Source organism: Tachypleus tridentatus, chromosome 4 (genome assembly GCF_004210375.1).
Source record: "Tachypleus tridentatus isolate NWPU-2018 chromosome 4, ASM421037v1, whole genome shotgun sequence".
Classification (NCBI taxonomy): Eukaryota; Metazoa; Arthropoda; class Merostomata; order Xiphosura; family Limulidae; genus Tachypleus; species Tachypleus tridentatus.
In genome coordinates this window covers 38,565,373-38,588,713 of record NC_134828.1, presented here as the reverse complement: position 1 = coordinate 38,588,713, position 23,341 = coordinate 38,565,373, and the positions used below count along the sequence as shown (strand labels likewise).

At 34.9% G+C, this 23,341-nt stretch overlaps 1 protein-coding gene across 3 annotated transcripts in view; it reads right to left on the bottom strand.

Moving 5' to 3' along the window:
* Positions 1-253: 253 nt before the first annotated feature.
* The window catches only part of LOC143248880 (steroid 17-alpha-hydroxylase/17,20 lyase-like), a 28,110-nt gene continuing 5,022 nt past the window's right edge, over positions 254-23,341 (bottom strand). For 2 of the 3 annotated variants that reach the window (XM_076497766.1, XM_076497767.1), the window contains exons 3-10: positions 17,364-17,543; positions 17,140-17,233; positions 11,813-11,968; positions 9,215-9,423; positions 6,961-7,086; positions 5,069-5,173; positions 3,898-4,029; positions 254-797 (exon numbers count right to left, since the gene is read on the bottom strand). In XM_076497766.1, coding sequence (XP_076353881.1) covers positions 448-797; positions 3,898-4,029; positions 5,069-5,173; positions 6,961-7,086; positions 9,215-9,423; positions 11,813-11,968; positions 17,140-17,233; positions 17,364-17,543 — 1,352 coding nt within the window. In that variant the 3' untranslated portion in view covers positions 254-447. The remainder of the gene's footprint in view (positions 798-3,897; positions 4,030-5,068; positions 5,174-6,960; positions 7,087-9,214; positions 9,424-11,812; positions 11,969-17,139; positions 17,234-17,363; positions 17,544-23,341) is intronic. The other variant, XM_076497768.1, reaches the window with a different exon arrangement.

Genomic DNA, 23,341 nt, shown 5'->3' with positions numbered 1-23,341 from the left:
CATGTCGTGACCGTGTGCAGAAAAACTAGAATAATAAAACTCAATTCTCTCTTTTTAAAAAAATCCAGTAATGAATAAGCATAATTAACAGGAAATTCTGGACATGTATATTTGGGTTCTTATTTGTTTATAATAAGATGAAATCTAACATGAAATGACAGTACTATGATGTTATTCTTCTATGTACTGAGCCAAATTAAAAATAAACAGTTTTGGTGATTAAAGTGTCATTGTTCATTCAAATAGCTTGTGATATACATTATAGTAGTTATTTTATTTCATAAATCTAGGAATACAGTACCTTATAGTTTACTTTTATTTTGAAAGTGGTTGCAATTTATTCCACGGCTACATTTATTTTCTATTTTCCAGCAAGATTTTTGTTTTGTAATTTATATAAATGTATTTTTCTATACTGTAAATGATTCACTAATCTTAATTAAGAAATCATCTCTTCTCCAGAAATACTTTGTAATCCTTTGGCATAGTAACAACACTAATGGGTTTCGGGTCTGTATCAGCCGTTCCTGGTCCCGTTGAAAGAAACACCTTGCAGCGTTGAACTAACCGAGCGAGCATCAGGAAAAGGTTGACACAGGCCAGCTTCTCACCGGGGCACTTACGTCGACCGAGACCGAAAGGAACATAATGAGCGAGTTGCTGAGAGAGCAAATGACCTTCTGAATCAAAAAATCTCTCTGGTCGGAAGTTTTCTGGGTCCCCCCAGAGTTCCTTACTTTGATGTATTGAATAAAGGTTAAACACCACAGATGTTCCTTCAGGAATCTTGTGCCCACCTGTTAGAAAGTAAGAGTTGGTTCAATAATTTATTCATATATTTATATATTATATATATATATATATATAAATTATAAATAAAATACAAAAAAATGATAAGTGACGATTTTGCAAAATTTTCGCCGAAAACTGCATAGCTATAAAAAATTCATTCTACTCTTTAAGACTTACTTTAGGTAAATACAGATTAAAAGTAGACCACTCATTGTTTAAATAACAGACATATACCTGATTTTACGTTATGTGATAGAACTACTTAAAATGTTCAACTTTTAAAAAGTCCTCGCAAAACGATTACACTATGCAACACAAATTTTGTTTCTGGATAGTATGTGTTATTTCTTAATTTCTTATGCTGTAAAAGTACAGAAAATGGTCATTATTCCCTTCAAACTTTGCTTTTGTGACCCGGATAATGAAATTTAGAAATTAACCTACTTTCTATGTAAAAATGGGTAAATTTGTACATTTTCGTTCACATAAGGTCTGAATAAAACAACATATGAATCAAGATTTACATATATTTATACTAAAGTTATACAAAAATGTTTAGAAGTGAGTAGTTTTTCGAGATTTGCGACTGTAATGTAAATCACTTTCACGTATCAGCCCCTAAATATTGTCTCCCAATATGTTTCCGTTATACGCTCACAGGTCATAAAAGCAAAGTTTGAAGAGAAAAATACGTCTTTTCCATTTACTTTAGGCATAAGCAATTGGGGAATAACACTTTCTACCCGGGAACAAGAAGTAAAAATTTTGTTACATAGTGTTATCAAAAACAAACAATCAAAACAGTCGTTTCAATAGTAAGCGTCAGATGACAATTTTGAGTTTATTCTAAGTATAAAAACCTTGGAGAATAAAACATGTTTAGAAGGATGCGCATAACCAGAGCCGTAGCCAGTCATATTTGCGTCCTAGTCAAGTTCTCAGTCTGTATACGCCATCACGCCCTACCTAATCAAATAATTATTATTATTTATTATGACTGTGAAACAAACAATAATGGGCTCTGTTTCGATTATAAAATTAAATCATAGAATCTACGTAAAAGAGAACAGTTAACTTGATATTTACGATTTTGAGCCGTGAATGCGTTATAAGAGAGACAGAGAAATCTTACTATTGGGTTAAAGCAATATGTAATGTTTCTCACCTTCCTTCCCCCTTCAAAATTAAGGACGGCTAGCGCAGATAGCCCTCTTAAAAACTTAACCTGAAATTAACTGAGAACAACAAGAGAATACCTTAAGAATCTGTCTTTTCGTAAGACTTTTGGCTTAGTAAATCCTCCTCTTAGGTCTGGTAGACGATATTTTTAAATTTTCTCTAAGAGGTTTAAACTTGGTGTTTTAATTAATATTTCTTTAACAACTAATTTTCGTGTTATTTTTTAGCATTGTTAGATTTCGGACTTACCACCTAGCCAATTGGATCATTCAAAGATCCAAATCAAAAGCAAAGAGATATTGATTGTAAATAGTTTTCGATTTCATTTTAATGTCTTATTATAGGACAGAAGGAAAAACTCAAATTGTGTAAGTTTGTAATTATGACGTGTTCCGAAGCTGATTTAAATATATTTATATTGTAGGTTAGATAACTTAAATATAGTCCAAAGGGTTGAGTTTGTCATATTAAAACGATTTTGAATATAACACAGCCAGTATAAAGTCTCGATGGAATGCGATGTATCGAACAAACTTTTGCCATTATTTGCCATTTCATACGTATGGTGATGCCATCGAAAACTGATCGTTCCTAGGAAGGAAGGGTACGTAACAGCTCTTCCTACGAAATATATTTGTGTGTTTTTATTATAGCAAAGCCACATCAGGCTATCTGCTCAGCCCACCGAGAGGAATCGAACCCCTGATTTTAGCGTTGTAAATCCGGAGACATACCGCTGTACTAGTGGGGGCAAATATATTTATACACTCAGACTATAAAGATGTGTTCAGATTAGAAATTTCTAATACGGAGGTCTTCGATGACCAATTGGGTTTCAGTCAACGGTAAAACAGCCGTCCCAAGATTTTTTTTTTTTACTAAGTCAGTTTGTATTTTTTCATTCATCATGTCAGAACCGATAAACAAGGTGACTATAACAAGTATTACGTTTCTACATTGAGATAATGCATACTCATAGTTAACCTCAAAATTGGCATATTTTGCTTCTCACGATGCTTGGAAATGGTCTTACAAAAGACAGTCAGGCATTCCTGGACAAATAGTAACCTGAAAGTTAGCGATAGATGGTGTTAAGTCGCTGTGCTCTCTCTACTCTCCACTATTCAAATTATAGTGTTCATTTTTGTACCATATAAACATAAAATATGGAGTGCTTATCAAAAGATGAACGTTTGAGAGGCTTTCCAACAAAAATGTTTGTTATTATATGGAAATTTTAATATAAAAAACATTTGTTTGCTTGTTTTTGAATTTTGCGCAAAGCTACATGAGGGCTATCTGCGCTAGCCGTCCCTAATTTAGCTGTGTAAGACTAGAGAGAAGGCAACTAGTCATTACCACCCACCGTCAACTTCTGACGTACTCTTTTACCAACGAATAGTGGGATTGACCGTTACTTTATAACACTCAAACAGCTGAGGGGGCGAGCATGTTTGGTGTGACGGGGATTCGAACTCACAGCCCTCAGATTGCGAGTCGAGGGTCGCAACCATCTGGTTAATACGAAAAGAAAATGCTGGATACAATAACCTTTTGTGCAATAAATAAATGAATTCAATAAAGACTGATTAGTTTACGTTCTGTTATGTATAACACACATACAGCATCGTAACTCACTGTTAATAATTTATGCAATAGATATTTATTAGTTATTTTTAAATTGTATTTCAAGATGAATGATTGATAAGCTGACTTTAGCCTAACTGAAAATTAGGGTCTCCATGCAAAACAACAACAACAACAAATAAATAGGATGACACTTCCATAACATTTCAATGTTCCTACCACTACAATATTCTTTATAAAATTATAATGGAGGACGTCAAATACGTTTAGTATATCTTATAAAATAATACGTAAGGAATGACAATAATCCACACACGTCTGATAAATAGAACAACCAACCTAATTCAGTGGGGAGAAGCGACACATGCTCCAATGACAACCCAATTACACTAGTAAATCTGAGAGTCTCCATAACGACAGCAAACGTGTAAGGACAAGACGCTTTATCCGTTTGAACAACACATCGATCACCTGTTAATGAAAGTTACATTAATTATAACTGATCAGTACACGTGCATTTATTTTATTCGTAAACTGTAATACATATAATTATATATTAAATATATCGTCATGCTTAGGAAAAAAGTGCTGTTTGTAATTAATCATTAGCCTAAAAGTTCAAACAAAAATTATTTGTGGTAACATTGATGCGCATGACCTGAAATAGCTTCATATTGCTATAAATGCTACGCACACTTTGATTTTTTTTTAAGTAAGCCAAGGTTAAAAAGAAACAGAATGGTTGATGAAACAACAACGAAGTAGGCGAAAACATAGATTCGTAATTAGTTAGCGAGATTTGTAGTTTAGTATAATAAACGTATTTGGAATGATTTTATCAAACATTAAATATTCTTTCAGGATTTACAAAAGTCGTATATTTCAAGGATTACTCGTAAGAGTGTTTTTGTGTGTTTTTCTTATAGCAAAGCCATATTAGGCTATCTGCATTATCCACTGAGGGTAATTGAACATCTGATTTGACCGTTGTAAATTCAAAGAGTTATCACTGTCTTAGCAAAGCAGTTCTCTTAAAAGAAAACAGAGAGAGAGAAACGAAAACAAAAAACTTAATTGAATGTGGTTTACAAAATAAGTGTAATACATTTTCGTAATAAATAGTTGCAGGAATCCTGAAAATTAAGTATACGTTTGTAGTGTACAGCTTACTGGTAGGTTTAATAAAGTGTACTTGTTTTACCTTTGTTCTCTAAATATAAATTGAAAATAAATAAGTAAATAAAACATTTTTAGGAACTTAAATATATAATAAAACTGTGTCACAAAACTTAAAAAAAAATTAGTTGGAAACGCAAACAAATAAAATATTAATTAAAAAAACTAAACTTTCGAGTTAGTAACCGATAACCAAATTTGAGTAAAATTTATATTTAATACATAATCAAAATGTTATTAGTCTGATGTCGGTTCGTATATATCTTCAAGCTTTAAATTATTTGAAACTAAATAACAATAGAGAAATACTATTTTTAATTTTCATTATACAAACCAATTGAAGTTCGAAGTTCCTTTTCAATTTTTTCTTGAATTTCAGGAGAATTTCCAAGCAGCAGAAGAATCCATCGTAATGCTGTAAGTGTTGTATCAACTCCCCCTGTGAGTGACAAATAGAACTAAGAATAGGAAACAAAATGGGACCATTTAATGTTCTACATAAACTTTTACTGAGAACGTTTGTTTGTTATTAAGTGCAACACTACGCAATGAGTCATCTGTGCCCTGATCATCACGGGTGTGGAAAAACCTGTTTTGTAGAATTGTAACTCCGCAGATATATTGCTGTGCCATTTGAGGGGAAAGAGAAGAAAAAAGAAAGTAGTGTTAAATCATGACGGGCCTCTTCAGATTCACAGTCCAACATAAATACATATTTGCTCCCAAGTTATCCGACAAATGCTTGACAGATTTTAAAATATTAATCTGAAGGGTAATGATAAAGCACAACATGAATGCAGTAATAGGAAACATTTATTAAACGTTTCGAAATTATCAAAATTCCATCATCAGTAATCTTGAGGTTCAAAACAAACAATATTTATAGTTCCAACAGAAACATATACATAAGAAATAAACAATATGAATGTGCAGATATAATAATAAAAAATAAAGGAGGTGGTGCACGGATGAAATAGTTAAAATAAAATAGTTGTAAATCAAGTGAAGACTGTGTTTATTAAGTAACGGAAGGAGAGTTTTCAGTCCCTAAATAATGCACAATCTTTACTTTATTTACACCCATTTTAATTTTAGTTTCATCCGTGTTAATAGTGAATTTCATCTCTTTGGTTTGAATCATTTAGGATTTCATTCACAGCTACACCAGAACTATCTTCGCTAGTCATCCTTGACAAAGCAGTGATAGACGAGAGGGAAGGCAGCTAGTCAACATTAGCCACAGCCAACTCTTTATCTACTATTTTATCAGTGATGTAATTGGCCTTGACATTTTAATGCTTCTAAGGTTGAAAGGACGAAGATGTTCGGTGTGACGAGGATTCGAACCCGCGACGCTCATATTTGAACTCTCTTCATAAATTTTATAAAATTGACAAGTTTGTTTCACATTTTCTTCTTTTCAGATTTATTAATTCAACGTAAGAATCAACGAATTTGTTGATTCACACCGCTAGATACCGGGCTTCGATAACCGTGGTGAGCAGAGTACAGATAGCTTATTGTGCAGCTTTGTACTTAATTGCAAACAATCAAATCAAGCAGTTCAGTCTTCGTTTTTAAAACTGCATCAGTAAACAAAATTAACTTATAGAAAAATATTAATTGTTTTTCCAAATGACTAGGCTAAGCTTCAATATATTTAGAACAGTTTTAAGATGTACCTTATTTGAAAAAACAAACCAACATGTATGAATACTTAAATGACACGATTTATAGAAACAATAATATCAAAAAGCTATAAAATGGCACAGTTTGGACATATCGCAAGCAAATCCAGCTTTTGTCATAATCCTGAAAATATTTGTCGATATAACGGTAAATTAACTTTATTTATTTATTTTGTCTGGAAAACAGTGGTAACTGATCGTCACTATTTCAAATAAACTGCTGTATCTATTAAGCCTCCCTAGGATAAATAGTCCGGCGTGGCCAGGTGGTTAAGGCATTCCGCTCGTAATCCGAAAGTCGCGGGTTCGAATCCCCGTCACACCAAACATGCTCGCCCTTTCAGTCGTAGGGGCGTTACAATGTGGTCAACCCCACTATTCATTGGTAAAAGATTAGCCCAAGAGATGACGGTGGGTGGTGATGACTAGCTGTCTTCCTTCTGGTCTCACACTGCTAAATTAGGGACGGTTAGCGCAGATAGCCCTCGAGTAGCTTTGCGCGAAATTCAAAACAAAACAAATCTAGGATAATTCTTACCGCCAAATAAAACGGCAAGAACAAGAACTAAGTTTCCTGTTGAAAGATATTTTAAACAGTCCTTCTCTTCCTGTTCCGCTTCTTTTCGAGCACAAATAACTGCATCAGTGAAGTTTCTGATTTTTCCTGTGGATGTTAAACAATACTGATGAAAAACATTACTGCAATGGATTCCACACAAGATTTGAAAGATTTATCTTGAGCTCTCTACGTTCAGATAGACTTTCAAATCCTTGTCTTCAATACAAAGAAATCACAAGATACATAGTGTGCTACGTGTTTGTTGAAAAGTAACACTCAACAGCGGTTTGGTGTTGTTATTTTTGCTTTTATTTTTACAAGAGAACTTCGGCTATTTTATGATAATGAAAGTATTTAGTCTAGGGTTTCGAAACTTCTACATAAGGTAAGTTCAAAGGTGATCCATAAATGTAAGGTTTAAAGCTCAGACAGGACGTTCCGAAATTATTTGTATCATTATTACTTTCAAACTAGATACTGACTGTACGTGCTTTTATTCACAAATAGCATTATCCTGTTGAAACAATAAACTGGTCAAAACATTCTGCTATCACACCGAAATACATTTATTTGACATATTTTGATAATCATGGGAAGGTAGATAAGTTAGGGACTTCAATCATAAGACATTAATTTGCAAATAGGTGAAGTGGTTGTCATTACTCCAAAACATTTGTGAACAGTTGTAACACTTTGAAACTAATAAGCTATATACTAAGTAAAATAACTCCAAGATATTTGTAAGAGGTGATGTACGTTTGTAAATAGTATTTCTTCCAAAGTATTACACTCACTGTACGGTTCTCATGAATGTTAATCAATTTCAGGTAAGCGCATAGAATACCATGAAGTGATTGTAAATTAATTGCAAATATGATTTCTTGCTCTGTTTCGAAGTCCTAAACGTGAACATTTTTTTCATGCTTCAAAACACTTTCGACTATCCTGAAAACAATTATAGTGTTACGTTGAACCTCTCGATACTACCGAATAGTCACGTGCACAGCAGATAACACGTGACTAGGCACTGGAACTATCTATTTCCTACATCAGGTTTTCCAAAAACATTTAAGCCTACAACCTCTCTTAAATTCAATGAAATTATGACGTTTATACATGATGAATATCCGACAAGTCTCTGAACTACCTTGTAGATCGTTATACTAAATTGATGGGCTATGTCACGTACTCAAAGGGCATTTGGATATTTTTGTCTGTCCAATATAAACTGAAAAAAAATGTACTAACAAGTTATTAGCATATATCTTGCAAATATTAATAAATAAATAAATAATCACTAGCAATTTATTTATAAAAGTATTTGTTTCTTTTGTTGTATTGTTTTAGTGACATGTTAGATGTCAGAACATGAAATCGTAAAACAGTTCCATAACCAAAGAAGAAGGCAATAATTTGTTTGCTTGTTCTAGAGCAAAGCTACATTGGACTATATTTTGTGTCCACTGCGAAGAAGTTGGTTCCGGATTTTGGCTTTGTAAAGTCTATAGATTTATTGCTGTCCCAAATGGCAATAAACTTGTTTTTTTTTAATAGATCAGAATTATGTTTCAGTTTCTTGCAAATTTTAACTTGCCTACAGAGTGTACATGTGTTTTTATACAAGTGAGGTACTAGTTTTCAAAATGCAAACATCTTGTTGAAACTTTAAATTATAGAGTTATATTTAGAAACCGCATTTATTTACTTAATGTACTGATTCAAGAATTTTGCCTGGCAAAAGGATGTTGTCGGTTACTAAGTTAACCATTTTTTAAACACATTTTTCTGAACTATTTTTGTACCATATAGGTTGTGGGCCAATGTTTTTTTTTAATGACATAATCCCAATTAGCAGACAAGTCACCAAAAATAAACAAAAACTCTATCAAAATTACAATTAATCCCACCAGCTTTTCCTAGGCTTTCCTGTATATCTTAGTGAGGAAAAAAAAACACGTAATTTTAACAAGTTTATTTGGTTATTTCATCACAACGACTATTGTAATTGTTAAAAACTTAAACTTACTCACTATGGTGCGATATGCAGATCCCACTAGTAGCGAGTTGTATAAAAAGAGACAATTAATTTCAAAACTAAGGTACCACTTGGATACCGTAGTTGTCATGCACAAATTTATTTCTCTTTCTTTACTTTTGGATGACGGTCTCATATTTGATCTTAAATAAAATTTTAAAATATAATAACGAAATATTATTAATTTTGTTTTCTCACCATCTTCATATGTTTCACAGTGTTCGGTGTACTGCTTCTGTATGACATTCAAAAACTCTCGATAGGCCTTTTTCACTTTCCATTCTCGATGGAGGAAAAACAGTCTTAAAGCTGGAAAAAAGTCACTGGGAAGACCATTTCTGAGCTCCCAATAGATAACTTCTGGAGCATTTTTGATGACAATAAAATCAGGATCAGATGAATGAAACCTAAAGTGATTAGACAATTTAGGTAGTGTATTTACTACTGATTAAGGCAATTACACTTAAGACACACACTCTAAAATATAGTCTCGTGAACTTTAACATCTTTAATCAACAATGGTCAGTTACTATAGTTTCTGTACATACTCTGTTTCTTTTTCAGAAAGTACCAGAAACTGCTGACTAATGTTAAATGTATAAATGGAGCTAATTTTTAACATGGTTGTTTATTTTAAACGCGAAACAGTGCAGTGGATATTCTGCACTGTTCATATCACCCTTTCATTCTCTTCCAGTTAAAGTACAATAAATCATCGCCAATACCAATAAATGAATCTCTATTATGAATGGATTAATCATGAAACAACTTATAAATGTCTGATTCAATTTTCACGGAAATGTATTTGAGGGTTATTTGCACTAGCCGTCCCTCGTTTTGAAGTGAAAAACTAAGAGGGAAAGAATACAGTCAAAATCATCCAACACCAGCTCGTGAGATACTCTAATCGAATAGTGGGATTTGACCGTCACTCTTATAATGCACACGCTGATCCAAAGTGCTTTTCCGTTAACGGGATACGAACTACGGATCCTAATTCCCACAGTCCTACATCTCCACCATTGGGTCACACTCTTTCTCAGAGATGAGAATAACTTACGTAAGCAATATTAAGACCATATTTACATGCACTCCTGGCATGGCCAAGCGCGTAAGGCGTGCGACTCGTAATCCGAGGGTCGCGGGTTCGCGCCCGAATCGCGCTAAACATACTCGCCCTCCCAGCCGTGGGGGCGTATAATGTGACGGTAATCCCACTATTCGTTGGTAAAAGAGTAGCCCAAGAGTTGGCGGTGGGTGGTGATGACTAGCTGCCTTCCCTCTAGTCTTACACTGCTAAATTAGGGACGGCTAGCACAGATAGCCCTCGAGTAGCTTTGTGCGAAATTCCAAAAAACAAACAAAACTTATCGTAAGTTAAACCATGGTATGTAGTTATTGTACAAGGGACAAGCAGTTTAATAATGGTGTCCCTACTATCTGTTACTAATGAGTAGTTTCTTTAGAAGCAGTACGATAACGGATTAATATATAAAAGTACAATATTAATTTTATAGAAAGAAAACGTTACATATTTTAAATACGCGAGATTAAACTGTGCTCAATTGTGTGCTGTTAATTTCCCGACAAGGAGCGAGAGCATATGCTTTCGATGTGGTACGGGTCTCATAGATCCTTGATCAACTTTAAGGCAGTTGAATCGTTTATGAAGTAGGTGTAACTGGGATGCTTAAACACTAAAAAACAACTTAACAGTCAGGTGTTTCTATGCTTCGTATATACTATAGTCGCACAGCGGCATATCTAAGGACCTATACTGCTAGAAACTGGGTTTTGATACCCGTGGTGGGCAATCCACAGATAGCCCTTTGTGTAACTTTGTGCTTCACAACAAATAACAACGAGAGATGCAAAATTACATTGTAATATTATTTGTGCTACATATATTATAAACAAACAAGAATGAAGAAAAACAAGTGCCTAATAAGACTTACGTTAATGTTAATTTTTGTATTATTACTGATATTGTAGACTCAAAATAGGATTAACATCGCAGTGCGGCAATTGGTTACAAATACTGGATAGTTTTGTGTGTTTGCAGTTAAGCAGAGAGCTACAAAAAAGAAAACATGTGCTCTACCCATCACTGGTATTGAAACCCGGTTTGTAGAGTTGTCACTCCGTAGATATACGACTGATATTGTGGGGCGACTAAGAAGTAAAAGGGTAACGATGGGTATTTTGAAAACTATTCTGTATGTAGTGGTGTTGGTCAAATGAATGAAGTTTGTGAGAATGTGTGTGTGTGTGTGTTTTTTTTCTTATAGCAAAGCCACATCGAGATATCTGATGAATCAACCGAGAGGAATTGAGCCCCTGATTTTAGCGTTGTAAATCCCTAGACTTACCGCTGTCCACAGCGAGGGACTGAAGTTTGTCAAAGGACCAACTAAGAATGCATTAATACACCACTGAACAATAGTCCTAATCACCTGATGCAATCACATTAGATATTTATGTGCTTTGATATATGTTCCGAAGAGATATTTGTTAATATTAAAGTACTGGTTTTTGTTGTTGTTTTGCAGACTCCTAGGTTATAGGCTTGGCATGACCAGTTGGTTAGAAGTGCTTTATTTGCACTCTGAGGATCGCGAGCTCGAATCCCCATCCTGCCAAATATAATCGCCCTTTCAGCCAAGGGGACGTTATAATGTGACATGGTGATATCTACATTTCTTCCCTTTAGTCTTTCACTCCTACATTATGGCCAGCTTGGACAAATAGCCCTCATATAGTTTTGCGCTACATTCAGCTTATATTCTAAAAACTTACTTTTTCCCAAAAGCTATTTCTGCAAGAATGTTTGAGACTATCAATCTTGCATGTTCTTGTGGATCAAAAGGCATTTTTTCTTCTAACATCCGGTCAACTGCTTCGTCCACAAGCTCTGGCACTAGGTTGGCAAGCTTTTCACTCATCACGTACTTCCTGTAACATAAACGATTATTAAAAAAGTCTAACTGATAATTTTACTTCAAAATGGTAGATCAAATGACCTTTCATCGTTTAAGGGAAAAAGATACCGAGCAATGAATGAGTGCTGCAACTAGCAACTGATGCAAGAGCTCTCACACAGCACAGAGATTATTAGACGTAAATGTACGTTATATCCGTGCTTGTAAATATCGATAATATGAGTTCCTTGTTCGTACGAAACGATAAACTTTATGACTTAACGTTAAAAACATCTAACTTAAACCAGTGTGGCATTCAATATTCCACTTACAAACAGAAATTAATGTTTCAGCATGTTTCTTTAATATTTACGTTCAAATTAAGAAACTGGTAATGTATAATACTAAAAACTTTGATACCAAAGTTACTGACATAAATTCATAAAATAGTAGTTCAATAAAATTTTAAATGCAAATCAGCAAATACGATATGGCCTTTGACCTGTGACACATTATAGCAAAAGGGTTAATCACCATTATTCCAATAACTGTCCATTTTAACAAATCAGACGGTATTGCTATACCATCCACAAAACAGAACACATTACCAGGCCACCGTGACCGGTGTCCATGATTCACAAATCCCCTAGAAATGGTAATATAATACAATAATTAAAACTTATTGATTTGACTTAATACAACATTTTACACCATCAATAAAACGCTTATTGTGTAATAACACTTACTGATTTGACTTTCTAACTTAGTTTAGTAATATTCTAAACATGTTACTCTATCACATGTTTTACAAAAGCAGACTTTCACATACGATAGATGCAATTACTATTATTTTAAGAAGTGTCCATAACATTTTAACAAATATGCTGTAACAGTACGTTCACATACGATCGATGTCTAGATTTAATTATGTTAAAACAATTATTTTACACGTTAACACTGAAAGTAAAACAATTTACTTCAATGAAAGATAATAAATGATCGACTTACTGATTTAAAATACCAGAGCTTTCAGATTGTTTAAGATACTATCAGGAAATTTCACAAATAAGTGGTTTATATTCGATGAACCATACACATTGTGTGTCTATTTTTAATATAACTTCACAAAACTAATGAACCCTTACGATTTCGAGCTGATGTCAAACCTCGATACCTTTTAACTTTATTTCACATGCATACAATCTGGACACATACTTTTAAGAATTATGTTTGTTATACCTACATTTAATAACTGATTTCGTGTTTTGACAACATATTTGTTGGTTTTGAATTTCGCGCAAAGCTACTCGAGGGCTATCTGCGCTAGCCGTTCCTAATTTAGCAGTGTAAGAGTAAGTAGAAGGCAGCTTGTCATCACCATCCACAGCCAACTCTTGGGCTACTCTTTTACCAATGAATAGTGGAATTGCCCGTGACATTATAACGCCCCCACGGCTGAAAGAGTGAGCATGTTTGGTACGAGCGGGAGTCGAACCCGAGACCCTCGGATTAGGAATCGAACGCCTTATCACATTTGGCCATGCCGGGCCTGTGTTTTGACACAGGCATTAACACGTTTCCAGTTGGTTGGAAATGTCTCATCTAACAGGTAGATATATAACTAAATGCTGTTACATTAATAAGTATTTTAACGGATACTCATACATTTACAGATCGATTTTCACCGGAAGAAATAGTATTGTAGTGACAATATATACATCAATTTACCATCAAAAGATTTCAAATATCACAAAACTACTGAAAAATGGCCCCCTTCTCTATTAGTCACCTTTTATTATGTAATATAGAAACTTAGTTCAATGTAACTTAAGAAGAATCATATAATAATGTGATATGACTTATTCTTGTTACCGCGCTGTTCATCATCGAGACTACAATTTACTCCAGACACTCTGTATTCAATATCTTGATTCAAGGATGTAGCTTCTGTATATACGTGTAGCCAGATAGTTGGATCATCTCTTATAATGACTTGAAAATATATCCATAGCTCTATTTCAAAGATACTGAGGAAGAAGTATCTTTTATTTGAATAATATTTAATCGTAAACTCCTCTTTGGTTTGGCCAGTTACAAACTGATAATGGTGTCTTCTCAGTGTTATTACTTTACAACGTAAAATTTTGTTTATTTTTGAATTTCGCACAAAGCTACTCGAGGCCTATCTGTGCTAGCCGTCCCTAATTTAGCAATGTTAGATTAGAGGAAAGGCAGCTAGTCATCACTACCCACTGCCAACTCTTGGGCTACTTTTTTACCAACAAATAGTGGGATTGACTGTAACATTATAATGCCCCCAAAGCTTAAAGGGCGAGCATGTTTGGCGCGACAGGGATGCGAAACCCGCGACCCTCAGATTACGAGTCGAACGCCTTAACCCACTTGGCCATGCCGAGCCTAAAATTTTGTTTTATCCTTATTCTTGTAATTGCTGTATACTATATTTAAATACACAAACACCACTTTCTCTTTTTAAATGGTCCGGCATGGCCACGTGTGTTAAGGCGTTCGACTCGTAATCCGAGGGTCGCGGGTTTCGCATCCCTTTCGCGCCAAACATGCTCACCCTTTAAGCTGTGGGAGCATTATAATGTGACGGTCAATCCCACTATTCGTTGGTAAAAAAGTAGCCCAAGAGTTGGCAGTGGGTAGTGATGACTAGCTGCCTTTCCTCTAATCTAACATTGCTAAATTAGGGACGGCTAGCACAGATAGGCCTCGAGTAGCTTTGTGCGAAATTCAAAACAAACAAACAAACTCTTTTTAAATAAATCAATACAATGCTGGATCACAGACTTATCAACAATGATATCGTAGCATTTTGAATCTGTCACTGTATAAGTTTCTCCTAGACAAAGGTCAGTATCAAGAGCACTTTTGAAGTAAGTGTTGTAATAAGTGATTTTTCGCTTAGTTTTAGATCATTATATTGGTGTAATTACTACAAAAAAGGCGACATGCCCTCATAGTTGGAATGTCCTCATTCCATTATTATTCATGGAACTAACTTGCTATTTACTTATTTATTTGTGATTTTATTTTCCTCATGAAAACGTAAATTTCGGAAGCCAAATCTATTCTTTGATTTTTACTACCACTGCAGTGAACTAGTTTCGTTGAATTCATCGCTCATCACTAAGTTATTAATGATAAGTAAATTATTACACATCAAAAGCAAATTGTTTTCCTTTCAAGAGTATATGGAGCCTTTTTTGTTTTGGGGTTTTTGATTTGTTCCTCCAAGCAGAACTGATTATCAACGAACCAACGAATGTATTAAGCTTACACGTCAACGTTTTTTCACTGGAGTTCACATATAACTCACGAAATACTATGCGATACAAAGATGCAGTCTGTATGTTTGAAATTAAGTACAAAGCAACATAATTGGCTATGTGTGCTCTGCCCACCGCGGATATAGAAACCCTGTTTCTTGCGTTGTAATTTCTCAGACATACCACTGTGCCAGTAGGGGGAAGGGGAGCAGATATGTTGTCCTGGCTTCTCGTCCAAGGTTTACAAGTTTCGACAAACAGCATTGAATCAAAGCAAAGATTTATGAATGATAGCAGAAGAACAAAACTGAAGGCTATCAGGTTGGTGCTGGCCGTAAATAATCTCGTGTCTAATGTGACACTGGACTTAAGTCTATAACATTTTATTAGATTGTTATTTAATGGTTGATAATTATTTTTAGTTGACCGTCACATTCTTGGTTTTTGTCAAAGTGATTCAAGTCTTCTATGAAATTGTGATAATATTCCTCAGAATTCATGTCACGTCGCTCCTTAAGTGTTCAACTGTTTTTTTATATTCTATTTTATTTTTTAGCTATTCTTTTCGATTTCTTACGTCACTGTCTGAAAGCCTTCAAAATGTTTAACATCTTTATGCTATTATACAGATTTCAGTGATGTTTTACTGTCAATACCACTTCTGACACCAGTTGTTATGTATTGTACTTATAATGGAATTATTTATTAAGCAATATACGTAATTTACAGTTTGCTGAGAAATTCACCTGATAAATAATCGAAGAAATAAAATAATTTAGGTGCTACTAATATACAATTGCAAATAATTCCTTATTTGATCAATGGTTAAGGTTACACCTTTTGCTGTAAACAGGTAACTTAGTTACAAACCTACACTGGCTTTGCTTGCGTCGACTCAAGTCATAGAACGTAAGAACCAAATAATGTAAAAATATTTCATAAAGAAACAACAAACCACTGTTTCTATGAGACTTGCCATCCGGCACAACGGTTTGTCTGCAAGCTCGCACAGTTAAAAGCTGGATTTGAATACCAGTTGTGGGTAGAGCACATACAACCCATTTGAAGCTTTATGCTTAATTCTAAACAAACAAAACATGCAAATATTTATATTTATTTTCTTACATGCTATCAAATAATCCAATCTAATCACCGTGAGATTACTTTCTTTGACAATAAAAACTACAGTATTTGTTCTTCAAGGAATTGCTAGGGTATTCTATATATAAAGTATTAATTTATCTTTCATAGAATTGTTAGAATGTTCTACATATATAAAGCTTTAATTTATTTTACCATGCAGTTTACGTGACCTTGTTCCACTTAATTTTCGTATTGCTTTATATAAGATGCAAGACGAAATATTGGTATTAAAGAATTGTTTCATCTGAAATTGGAAGTCATTTCTTGTTATCAAATGCGTTAAATAATGTACTTCAGTCAGCACTTCGTACAATACAGAAGGTACTTCAGTCAGCACTTCGTACAATACAATATCTACTGTCATAACTACTGAAATTATTACAAATAAATGTTCTTGTTTGTTTGTTTTATGAATTTCGCGCATAGCTACATGAAGGCTATCTGCGCTAGCCGTCCCTAATTTAGTAGTGCAGTTTAGTAGTGCACCCATCGCTTGGGTTACTCTTTTATGAACGAATAGTGGGATTGACCATAACATTATAACTCCCACACGTCTAAAAGGGCGAGCATGTTTGGTGTAAAGGGGATTCGAACTCACGACCCTCGAATTACGAGCCGAACGCCTTAACCACCTGACCATGCCGGGCCGATAAACGTTATTAGTGTGGTAACTCAGAAACATCTTAAAAAACTATTTTTTTATGCTTTAAGTAAATAAATTATCATTAATTTAATTTATAGAAATACAAATTCCATAACTTCCCACCTGATCGCAGAATGTACCAGTTTGCGAAGAACTTCCCACTCTGGTCCGTAGTCCATAAATACGAGGTTCGCATAGCCTGCATTCATCATCCTCGCTATAATACATTTAGGAGACAACATTCATTTCAGTTACAAAAACCATTTCATAATGTCACCAACCACTCAATTCTTTGTTAAGAGTTCGATCTAAAATTTTACGAAGAATGAAGACAAACTTAATCTTACCAGTAATATTTTGAGGACGCCCTAAAAAGTGGTTTCTTTTCGAAACCAGAGCTTCCTTCATTAGGTCCAAATCGCTGACGATTATATAGGGTTTGCCGCAACCCCAGGACGTGAAGAGATTTCCATATTTTTGTTGTAGGTTGTACAAAAGCCTTGACAGTTGTGGGGTTCTAAAATACCCTGAATATTCAGTAAAGTACAATCACTCAAAAATGTCAGTTAAATAAAAACAAAATGTCTTTGATTATGCATTTTACTTAAAAAGGTAAATACACAAACATGGAAAGTAAGAGCAATGATGACCTGTCTTTGGTGTGGCAGAGAAAAGTACAAATCTAATCCTTTTCAACGTAGAAAGCATTTAAGCCAAAGAGTTTCACTGAAATATACTCACAAAACGTTCTTATCTATTATATAGTATGTTTGAAATTATTGTAAAGATTATTAAAGAATCTGTTTGCCTCATTACAAATGCTCAAACACGAAAGATACACACTAAAAGAAATTCTGTATTGTTTTAAACATGAAAGATCCCTTACATGCTTACTTCTATCTTATTCTGAATTGTAGTCTTATATCATAAAGGGTAAGTCCTTGTAACTATCTTATTCCACACCTGAAATGTTTTAGATCGCGAAGTTTTTCTTTGATTCAAACAGTTTAAACGTATGGGTAATAAGACATTGTACCCAGGACTCAAAATAAAACACTTCTAGCTTGGGCAATACATGTATATGTAAAGAGCTCCAAGAGTTTGAGAGTACATAGCATAAGATAATACGCTTTAGTTCAAACAACAAAGTGAATTACGTCTCAAGAAAAAATATCTCAAAAGGTGTTTGTATGTACTTTTATTTGATTCAGAATTTTTTCGCAATATTTCACAAAGTCCATCTACACTTAGCCGTCCCTATATTTTGAACTGACACTCTTAATACATCAAATAACGAATTAGAAATCATAATATGTTGGTAAACAATATTTATAATCATAATGAAGTAATCTGTGGCGAGAACATGGTACACACCTGGATAAAGTAGACCAATTCTCTGTTGAAGTATAGAGTATGTTAAATAAAAATCATTTCATTATGCTTACAAATCGTTGTTTGCCAACTTATTATAATAAACAATGTTTTTTTCTTACTCAAGTGTTAACTAGATACAGTGGAGCCCCTCACTAACGACTTCAAAAATGCCTCGACAAAAAGGTCGTTAATGAGGGGGAGTCGTTAGTGAGGGGTGAATACCCAATTCGTTACAAAGATTTAAATTATGTACGTTTTTATAATAGGCAATCGGTCTCTGTTCATTGTAAGGGTATGGAGTATTTAAAAACGAAATAAAAAATGCGGTAATATGTAATGCAAAATATATTTTCACTAGTTCTCACTACTTTACCTTGATTTTATGAGGCTATTAAATGTTTAAACACAAGTCTATTCACCATTCTGTACACAAAAAATGTTCAAATGCAGGTTTAAAATACGATCCTAAAATACATTTCTTAAAAAAATCACTGTAAAATGTTACACGCAAAAGTGTTCAAATACTGACTGGATATACGATCGTAAACTAAAGAAATCACTAATGTTCATGCAGACTTAAAATACGATCATAAAAGACATTTTCTTAAATCACTAATGCTCATGCAGACTTAAAATGCGATGATAAAATACATTTTTATAAAGAAATCACTGTAGAAGAAATGCTACACACGCACAAAAATGATCAAATACAGACTTAAAATACGATAAGAAACTACATTTTCTTAAAGAAATCACTAATTTTTGTTTGTTTTTTTCTTCGAAAATTGTACAGTTTCAATGTCTTTGCTCACTGCTACCATGCAATCTACAATGTCCATTTTGCCGTGTTTGAGACCAAACTGCAAAAGTTTTTCTGCATATGACATTGCAGTGGCACAGTCAATTGGCTCGAAAGACTCTACAGTTGTGTCGTCACATTCTTCACCATCATCACTCTCGATTTCTTCAGGACACGCGATAATATTGTCAGAAACTGAATCATCACAAACTGGAGTTTCGTTGTCGAAGTTGACATATTCGCCAAGAGTTACACCATTCAAGACAGGCCTGAAGTCGGGGTCAGATTGGTTTTCTGAAACATTGTCTTCACTTTCGTTTGACACTTCGCCTAAACAGAAGTTAAAGCCGAATTGCGGAAGTCTTAACTCGAAGCCAAGCGACGCGTAACCACAGAATTGCGTTCGGAAGAGTGATTTTTTTTGCACAACTCGGGACCTGTAGTCGTCTGGTCGTTATCCATGTGAAACAAAAGTTGTCTCAAGAATGTTTTGCGATACAGCAGTTTGACGGTCTGTATAGCTCCGGCGTCACAAGGCTGTAGCTTAGAAGTTGCATTAGGAGGAAGTAAAACGATTTTTACATTAGATAGCGGGATTGCAACATGGGCAGTGCAGTTGTCGATAAAAAGCAGAACATTGCGTTTCTGAAGTTTCATTTTGTTGTTAAATTTTTTTGCCCATTCGGTAAATATGGGAATTGTCATCCAGGCTTTTCGGTTGTGATAATAATCTACACCCAATGAATTCATATCAGAATTACGAAAGCAACGCGGCTTAGCACTATGACCAATAACAAGTGGCCGAACTTTCTCTCCCGACATGCTACAGCAAAGCATTACTGTAACTCTTTCTTTCGAAACTTTTACATCGGATGTCGTTTCTCCCTTCTTGACCATTGATTTCGTTGGAAGTGATCTGTATTGTATCCCAGTCTCATCAGCGTTAAATATGTCATTAGGGGAATAGCCTTCACAGATGGATGGGAGACGATTAGTCCAATCTTCAACTGCTTCTTGAGAAACTTCAGCACTTTCGCCACAGAGAATAGCTGCTTTGATATTATGCCTTTTTACGAATCTATCTAACCATCCATTGCTAGCAGAGAAGCCTTCATTGCCAAGCTGAGACGCCAATATTGATGCTTTTTCTTGAATTAGTTTCCCGGTAGATTCCTGGATCTTGTATTCACAAACCACTGCCACACCTTCTCATCCAACTCGTAGTATAGACATCTTCTCTTGTTCTGCTTTTTTTCTGGATTTTCGCCTGTTTCCCACTTTTTCAAAATTTTTTCTTTCTCTTTAATGATTGTCTGAATTTGGGTTTTACCAACTCCAAGATCCGTGGCGATTTTTTATTGCAGTTTCCCCTTTGTCGTGTCGTTTAATGACGGAAACTCTCTCTTCTAAGTTAAGCAACTTTCTCTTCGACATTCTGGTGAAAAATGAGTCTGTGTTATGAGGAATCTTCATATTATGCACACTAATCCTGTCTGTTAAATAATCCCATTTAGTGTTCATTATGTACTATAGAATAAGCGCACTGAGCGCATTGAGAATAAGATTAATTTACCAATGAAAATTAATCTTCTTTTCGATTCGACGCACTGGAAATAGATTTATTGTTGAAGTAGATTACGTAATACTGTTTAACTACGGAATAATTAAACTCATTTGTAATATGCCATAAATGAGAAGGCAGACCGCTATGTAACTTCACAGAATATGCCACATAATAATGTCACTTAGTCGTTATTGAGAGGTAAAATAATCCAAATTGTTCAATTTGGTTGGTCGTTAGTCGCGTTTGAGGGGAAGTCGTCCACGAGGGGTCAATTTAATGCAAACAGGGTACCGTCAAAAATTTTCCGGTCGTATGACAGGGGAAGTCGTTAGTAAGGGGGTCGTTAGTGAGGAGCTCCACTGTATTAAATAACAATAAATTTGCTGCAATTTAGGACAGTATGAAATACTGATTGATGGTTACTTGTCATTATACTAATTAGAACAGTTGTAGTTAGGACGATGTTTTTAGATTATTTAGACGGAAGTATGCGAATCCAGTTGAAACGATGGTCAAATTATTGGCTGACGTAATACGACCTGTGGTTTCTTTATATGAACGAATTGCTGAATGATATAGTTTTCCTGCGCAAAGGTCACTTCATTTCAACTGGATAAACCTAAGTGGCTATGGTCTCTAAAGTTCTAAAGGTGTTTAAATTTGAGAGTTGAACTGGATTTTCAAGACATGCCCGCAAATCTGGTGTTAAGTTAAATAAATGTGATCTTAGTTTTAATGTTCGAGACTGCCAAATTAATATTCACCAACCTAAGTATATTTATTGCAGGCTTGCCAAGGCAGTACCCATCGAAGATGAAGAGAATGATGGCCGGGCATGGCCAAGCGCGAAAGGCGTGCGACTCGTAATCCGAGGGTCGCGGGTTCGCGCCCGCGTCGCGCTAAACATGCTCGCCCTCCCAGCCGTGGGGGCGTTAAATGTGACGGTCAATCCCACTATTCGTTGGTAAAAGAGTAGCCCAAGAGTTGGCGGTGGGTGGTGACGGCTAGCTGCCTTCCCTCTAGTCTTACACTGCTAAATTAGGGACGGCTAGCACAGATAGCCCTCGAATAGCTTTGTGCGAAATTCTAAAAAAAACAAAACAAAACAAACGAAGGGAATGACGTTAGTAAGGAAGTCCAAGAAAAGAATAATGGATCGGAAGATAACAACAATGAAAAAAATTACTCATGACCAATGAAGAAGCTATTGAAAATATTAAATATACTGTTAAAGGAAAAGACAATGAAATTGACGACAACACTCATCGAATTAGTGGTTAAGTTCTTGAATACATTGCTGTTAGTAACTACTCAGATGAAGGAAGTGAACCTCGTTGTGGAAAGTCAAAATAAAAAATTACCAACTGTTTCTAGCGGCAAATCCAATAAACCTTAGACTAACAAGAGAAGATGTCATCAAAACGACGACTCAAAGGTTTGATTTAAATTATCTTCTGGTTAATATGATCTGTTGTACTTTTCTTGGATTTTATGTTTATATCACTTTTAAGCATTATTGTAACCTTTGCCTTTGACAGTATCTTTGAGTTTAGACTAGACTTGTTGAATAACATTTGGGTTAGTCCTACTGGCACTGAATATAATAATAAACTGGTCATAACTATATTTATTTTTCTCTTAATACCCCCTAACAAGCGAGATTGAGGACAAGAACACTGGAATACCTCTCTTTTAAATTACACGTCGTTATACGTTCTTGGAAAGTAGGACGTACGTCTGAAACGACGTTAAGCAACACAGTATTAAGATAATTTTTTTTTTATGGGGGTTGCCTTCCTGAAAACAATTATGATCCACCCATGAATAGCTTTTTAAAGAGTGTAGCATGACTGTTATCAACAACAGGCTACTACACACAAGTCCGACATTGGCACTCTGGTAATGAAACACGGCAACTTACTTCACACACACACACACACACACATACTTGTAGTACAGTACTGCACTGTAATTAGTAAACACTACGCCTGGTAAAGTAGTTTTATAATGTTTTAACGCTCCAGTAAAACATGGTTCTTGTTCCAAAAATATTAGTATTAGTTGGTAAACACTACACTTAAAAATGTAGTTGACGATGTTGGATCACTCTAGTGACGAAACAAGACAACGTTATTTGTTACTAGTGCACGAGTGATGCATCGAATAACGGAGACCCACTGTAATAATTTGTCTTTGCAACATCTGCAATTCTAATCCAGTTGTGTGAATACTCCCAAGATCTAGATTGCTCTCGCATTTAAGATAAATGAAAACTAAGTATAAACGCACTGACGCTTAAATGATGTAGTTCGGTTTTCGGAAAGCGACTCCAAGTTTAGAGCCTCTGTTGACATTATAGAAGAACTAAACCATCGTCATTGATAAAAACCACTGTCTTTTGTGTGTGATTGGTTGTTTGAGTGTAAAGTTGTACAGTAGAATACCTGCACTGAATCGGGATCAAGCCCTGAATACGAAAATAGGAGTTCACTGGTGGGACAGCGATATGAACTGCGAACTCTGAAATTCTGGGATTTAGTTTCCCTTAGTGTACAGAGCAGAGAGCCGAATGTGGCTCCGCTCTAAGA